This window comes from Indicator indicator, chromosome 18 (assembly GCF_027791375.1).
Source record: "Indicator indicator isolate 239-I01 chromosome 18, UM_Iind_1.1, whole genome shotgun sequence".
Classification (NCBI taxonomy): Eukaryota; Metazoa; Chordata; class Aves; order Piciformes; family Indicatoridae; genus Indicator; species Indicator indicator.
In genome coordinates this window covers 21,270,840-21,277,496 of record NC_072027.1, presented here as the reverse complement: position 1 = coordinate 21,277,496, position 6,657 = coordinate 21,270,840, and the positions used below count along the sequence as shown (strand labels likewise).

The following is a 6,657-nucleotide window of genomic DNA, read 5'->3' as shown; positions in this document are numbered from 1 at the left end:
TTGTGTGTGTTTTGTTTTGTTTTGTTTTAGCAGCTGCTTACTGTTTGATACGGTGGGTAAAGTGAAGGAACATCCAGCGATGGGTGGCGAGTCGGCGGCGCTGCTGCCGGGCGGCGGGGGGCGCCGGGCGGGCGGCGCGGCCGGGGGTGGGCCGCCGGGCACAGGGGAGGGCTCCGCGCCGCCGCCGCGCCCCCCGCCCCGCCGCCCCCCCGCCCGCCCTCCCGCCGGCGGCGGGGCCAGTCCTCGTCCCGGGGGGCGGGCGGTCAGTCCTCCTCGGGCTCCTCGGCCTGCAGCAGGGTGCCGGGCGCCCCAGCGGCGGCGGCGACGGCGGCGGCCTCGGCCTCGGGGGGCGGCTCAGCCCCGGCGCCCACTGCGGGGGCGGCGGCGGCGGCGGCGGCGCGCTTGTCCCGCTGCTTCTCCTGGATCTTCTTCATCTCGTCCGAGTACTTGCAGAAGGTGTGGCCGAACTTGGCCCAGACCTTGTAGGGGACGGTGATGGAGTTGCGGTAGGTGGGCTTCACCTCGCTCACCCGCATGAATACGCCGTACTTGTTGGAGCCCACGTCGAAGAAGAAGCGCTTGTTGTCCACAGTCAAGGAGGTGCCCTCGGGCAGCTCGGCCGGCTCCTCCTCCACCCCGTAGTCGTCGATGAGCTTGGCCAGCGCGTCGCGGAACTCGATCAGGCCCTGGGCCGGCAGGGCGATGGTCTGGCCCTGCGTGGAGCCCAGCCCCGGGCCGCGGTTGACGGTCTGGCGGACACGGAGGAAGCGCCCGCGCTGGTTCTCCTTCAGATCCATGTAGTACTTGCGGTTCTCCCGCACCAGGAATTCGCTCTTGAGCGCCCGCCGGGGCTCGTCGGCCGCCTGCGCCAGCTCGGGGGGCTGGCTGGGCCCCAGCTGGGCGTAGTGCTCGATGAAGTCGCCCAGGTAGTCACGAAACTCGACGGCCACCGACATGGAGAGGGTCAGGCGGCTCTTGTTGCCGCCCGCCCCCACCTCGGCGATCTTGAGGAAGCGGCCCTTGGCGTTCTGCTTCACGTCCAGGTAGAAACGCTTGTTCTGGATGTCCACCCGCTTGGAGGCCAGCTCCTGCGTCTCATGCTGCAGGCCGCCGCCCGGGCCGCCGCCGCCTCCGCCACCGCCGCCGCCCGAGCCCGGCCCCCCGGCGCCCGCCGCGCCCCCGCCGCCGCCGCCCTGCTCGCTGCCGCTGTCTCTGTCCGCCATGATGCCGCCGCCTGCCGCCGCCGCCGCCGCTCGGCCTCGGCCGCTGCTTCTTTCCTGGCGCCCCCCCCGCGCCGCCGCCGCCGCCGCCGCTGCCGCCGCCTCCTCCTCCTCCTCCTCGGCCTCCCCCGGCCGCCGCCCGCCGCCGCCGCCGCCGCTCCGCCCGCCGCCGCCGCCGCTGCTGCAACAGCCCCCGCGGCCACCAGCCGGCCGCTCTCGCGAGATCTGCGGGAGCGAGGAGAGGGCGCGGGAAGGCGGCAGAGAGCGGCCCCCGGCGCCGGCCGCCCCACCGAACCGGGCAGCAGCGCCGCGCCGCCGGGCGGCCGCGCCAGGCACCACCGGCCGCCGCCGCCACACACGCACCGCTGCTGGGCCGTGCCCCTGCGCGCCTGCACCGGCGACTCTTCCTTGTCCTACCAGCGGCCCCGCGGGGCGGGAACTCGCTGGATGAAGCGGTCCGCTTGCGGGACAGGAACGCGCCTCGCCGGGCTCCCCGGGAGGAAACCGCCCACCTTCCCCATTCCGGTGCGGTCACCCCTGTGCCGGGATAACGCTCAGCATCGAGATGCCGGGCGGAGTGACATGTGTTTATTGGGGGCTGCTAATGACATCAATTAATAAAGCTATGCACGGCAGGGTGCCGGGAGCGGCGCTGGGGACTGGGGTGGAAGGGGGAGAGGCGCGGGCAGGGCCGGGCAGGCTGCCCACTGAGCATCGCCGCGCAAGTGACTGCTTTGCTTTTCATTAACTTCTGCTTTCTGGTGGGCGTTGGAGGAGATCCCTTTCCTTCCAGCCCTTGTTACCAAACCCCGAGTGCTGAACCCCAAAACCCGAGTCCCAGGCCAGCTCCAGCCCAAGTTAGGATGCTTCCTACCAGTCCTGCGGGCCAGAGAGCAAACTGACAGGCTGGGTTTGGCTAAACATTCCCTTCCTGCCTGCTGCTTGGGGGATGGTGAGTGCTGGCTCATGTGGAAGACATCCCTCCCTCCCTCCACCCATCAACCCACCAATCCACCCTTCCACCCATCCGTCTACCCCTTCCAGCCATCCATCTCTCCCTCCAGCTTTCCCTCCCTCCCTCCATTTTCTGCTTGGACAAAGCCAGTCTCTCAATCTGCTCCTTCCATCCTGATGACAAAGAGCAGCAAACAACATTAGCTGAGGCCTGCCCATGACACCTCTTGCTAATGCCAGCAGGTAGCCTGCTGGTGTCCAAACCACTGCTTCCTCCATGCACTGGATCTGGGACATAGCAGCTGCTGGCGAAATGTATCTGGTGCAGATGTGGAGCTCAGGAAGGACATGGCCAGTCAGGCTCTGGCTGTGGAGGGCTGAGCATTGCTGCTGGGGATGCTGCTGGCAAACATAACCTGCAGCAGAGGGGCTTTCTCATCCCTGGTGCTCCTGCTCTCAGTGGGTACACTGCAGGTGGACACTGGTGATGCTGGGAACTGACCTGCCAATGTTTCTCCTTTGGTGGGATGGTGTTTGTGGGACCATGCTTGCCCAGTGTCCTTTTGTGCTGCTGGTCACAGCATCTACCTAATAATCTGGCTGGACTAAAGGCATTTGCTTCTCGAGGTAAACACAGCTAAGGATGGTTTTCTTCCCAGCAGGAGAGCTTCTACAGATCTCTACCACAGCAGCCCCTCTTGTGTGTGTGACCGTGATGCAGGGACCTGTGTCGTTCTGCCCAGTGCTAAAACAAGGTTATGTAGCCAGAGCAAGCCTGGAATGACTGCTTGAATAAGGTGAGGTGCAAAATGGGATGGACAAAGGCAATGGACAAAGGCAGGAGCAAGGGCAATCTCTTCATACCTCACCCAGGTATGGCCAAAGCCTGGACAAGGACCTTACAGGGACCTCCTCTGTCACATGATGCCCTCCTGTGCTGTTGCAGCTGTGTTGGCATGTCCTGTATGTTCATCAGTCTTTGTGTCGGGCTACTTCTGTGGGTTCTGCTGGAACCCATAGCAGACCTCTTTGCTCATAAAACTGGAATCTTATCATGCCCAGCCTGAATGTATCAGTGGCTTCTTAGTGCTCCATGAATTTCAGCTTGGAGCTTTCACAGGGTGTCCTCATGGTTTTGCCCCTTCCACTTGTCTCCCAGTGGCAATTACATCCCCTTCAGCCCCTGTCCTGGCAGTTTTACTAAGACCAACTTCTGGTAATTTCCCTTTATCAGATAAATCCTCCTTTCTGTGGTATATCTTTCTTGCACCAGTTGCTGTGCCTCTCAAAGACGGGGGAGAAGGTTTGCAGAGCCATGACTGGGATTTCAGGCTTAAGATCAAGTGGCTTTTTGCTTCAAAATCCAGTTCCAAGGGCTTCTAAGAACATATCTGATCATGACACCAAGCATCGCAGGGTTTGGAGCCCAAGCCTGTTATTCAGCTGTAAAACAGGAGCTCTGCTGGCTCCAGGAGCTTGTACGAACATTTACAATCACAGGAGGGAATCTAAGAGCCATTCAAGATTAGTAAGGAGAGTGGCTAGGACACCATTGTCACTGTGTGAGGCAAAGAAGAGGCTGTCACATGCAGGGAGTTGTGCCAAGAAAGGCATGTTCCAGTTCCTCAGCCATTCTTCTCCCATCCACTGTCTGAATTCTGCAGCCTTCCCAGGTCTGTCCAAGCTCAGTCGGGTGATCTGATGGATTAGAAGGTGACTGAGCTTAGATTTCCCTTGGGGCACAGGTTTTTGCTGGGCTGCAGTCCAGTCCTTGCCCAGCACTCCCACAACGGAAAAGATATCATCTTCTGGGGTAGAGTATTTCCTGAGCCCTGATGGAGCTTGGAGCAATGAAGCAATCAAAGTAAAGTTGCCATTACCACCTCTTGGAGCTGGAGCAACCAGAAGGCAGCTACAGACGTGTGGGGATGTCTGAAGTTGTGCAAAGGCTTAGGCCAGCCCCTAAGCTGGAGTCTGTACAGAATGGTGAAAGCTTCCTTTGCTCACCATCTGTGTCCTCTTCAGAGTGTGCCTTTGGAAAGGGGACTTCAGCATGGCTTGTGTGCTGTCTGCAAGGCATTGGTTGCCCTGTGAACAAGCCCCATCATGTGCAGTGAACAAGAAACTAGCACAACACATATGTAAATCATTTACCAAGAGGGGAACGATGAGCTACACACACAATAGAGCTGCTATTAGCTCTGTCAATCCTAATTAAAAAAAAAATACTTCTCAATGAAATTTATTTATAAAAAGAAATCACAGTGACCCTCAATCAAATTATTTGTGAATGGCTTTTAGTGTCCCAGATCAGTTAAAACTCCTGTGTTAGTCACTGGATGCCATCCAAGCTCCATGCTGAATGAATAATGTGGCTGCCAAACTACATTTTTTTTCACCCTTGCCTGGTTTGGCACAGGACAGCTCAAGCCAATTTTCTAAATATCTTCCAGAACATCAAGCAACTGTAAAATCACAATTGAAGAGCTCGGCCACGATGAGCTGCAGCCCTCCAACTACAGCCCTCCAGCTATAACTGCTTCCCTCAGAAAACCCAGCTCCTTTTGAGCTGTTTTGGGTGAGTGGCAGGCAGAGTTTCCCTGTGGGGGTACTGGCAAGTCACTGTCAAGGGGTCACCCTGCCAGGGAGCTCAGGAGTGGGGCACAGCTAGGACTCAGGGTACAGGGTTTGTGTCTTTCTGGCCACCTGCTGGAGACTGACATCCCAAGGACATGCCAAGCATTCTTTGTCCACAAGTACAGTCCCCCTGGCGAGGTGCTAGAATGCCTCTTGCTCGATCTTCACAGAAAAAAAGGGGGGAAAAAGACTCAGTGCCTGCACGAGGGCAGAACAAGTTCCTGCTTACTGTGTATGCAAAGCTGAAGTGCTGATTTTTCTAAGAACCAGCCAAGTAAATTCAGTCAGATCTCATCGACCTCTACAGCCACCTCAAAGAAGGTCGGAGCAACGTGTGACCGGTGCCAGGACAAGAGGAAATGGCCTCAAGTTGTGCCAGGGCAGGTTCAGGTTGGATATTCTGAGAAATTTCTTCCCAGCAAGGGTTCTCGGGCCCTGGCACAGGCTGCCCAGAGAGGTGGTGGAGTCACACCCCTGGGGCTGTTTAAAAGCTGCGTGGATGTGGTGCTGAGGGATGTGGTGCAGTGGGAGTGGCTGGGCAGCAGCTGAGCAGTGGTGGATTGTGAGCTCCAGACAAGCAGTTGGACTGGATCATCTCAAAGGTCTCTTCCAACCTCAACAATTCCATGGTTCTGTGTTTTCCGGATGGATTGCTCCAAGCATGCAATGTGCTTTCTCTTTCCCCTGTACTGCCCTGCAAGTCTTCCTGCTAACTTTTCTTCAGTGAGCTGCCTGTCCCCACCATTGGTTCCCTCTTTTCTGACCACTCTGTGGTGTCACTGCATGCAGAGAGGGAGGATCTGTGCCAGTTCTTGGTTCCCAATGAAGTTCTCCAGTAAGTACTGGCTGCAGTTCTGCTGAAAATTAGCAATGAACAGCCACCAAATTCTAATCTTGCTGGTTTTCAGTGACAACAGTTTGTAAAACTAGGGCTCTCTGCTCCTTGCCTCCTATGGAGGAGCAAGGTTTAAAGGCCAGCATCACGCAAAGTAGTTAGCAAAGGTTAGGTAGCCCCTAAGTGTGATCATGCCCTAGTCCAACAGCAGCAGAGCTGTCCCCATATGGCCTGGGTCTGTTCTCACCTGCTTTACAGCAGCCTGCCTCCTGGTACCCAGCTGCCTTATTTGCCTCCAGTCAAAGAAGTGCAAGGCCTGGCTGTGCCTTCTTCCCCAGCTGGATCATCCTTTTATTGCCATGGAATCACAGATTCATGGAATGGTTTGGGTTGGAAGGGACCTTCAAGACCATCCAGCTCCAACCCACTGCCATAGGCAGGGACACCTCCCACCAGCCCAGCTTGCTCAAGGCCTCATCCAGCCTGGCCTTGAACACCTCAAGGGAAGGGGCAGCCACAGCCTCCCTGGGCAACCTGTTCCAGTGTCTCCCCAGCCTCACTCTCAAGAATTTCTTCCTCATCTCCAGTCTCAATCTCCCCTCCTCAAGCTTCAGTCATCCTATCACTCCCAGCCCTTGTCAAATGTCCCTCCCGAGCTCTCCTGGAGCCCCTTCAGGTACTGGAAGACTGCTCTAAGTTCTGTCTGGAGCCTTCTCTTCTCCAGGCTGAACAGCCCCAACTCTCCCAGCCTGTACCCATAGAGAGGTTCTCTACCCCTCAGACATTTTCATGGCTTCATCTGGACCCTCTCCAGCAGCTCCAGGTCCTTTCTGTGCTGGGGGCCCCAGAACTGGAGGCAGTGCTCTAGGTGGGGTCTGAACAGAGCAGAGCAGAGCAGAGGGCAGAATCCCCTCCCTTGTGCTGCTTCTCTCCCTGCTCTGGATGCAGCTCAGCACACAGCTGCCTGCTGGGCTGCCAGGGACCATTGCTGGCTCCTGAGGAGTTTGTCAC

General features: G+C 57.9%; 1 protein-coding gene across 1 annotated transcript; it reads right to left on the bottom strand.

Annotated features, from left to right (window-relative positions):
• Nucleotides 1–263: 263 nt before the first annotated feature.
• Nucleotides 264–1,223, bottom strand: PURA (purine rich element binding protein A). The gene has a single exon (XM_054389236.1). It carries the CDS (start codon nucleotides 1,221–1,223, stop codon nucleotides 264–266), a length of 960 nt encoding a protein of 319 aa, XP_054245211.1.
• Nucleotides 1,224–6,657: the final 5,434 nt, after the last annotated feature.

Coding starts and splice junctions, on each gene's coding strand:
- PURA (XM_054389236.1), bottom strand. CDS start 1,223: ATGGCGGACAGAGACAGCGGCAGCGAGCAGGGCGGCGGCGGCGGGGGC.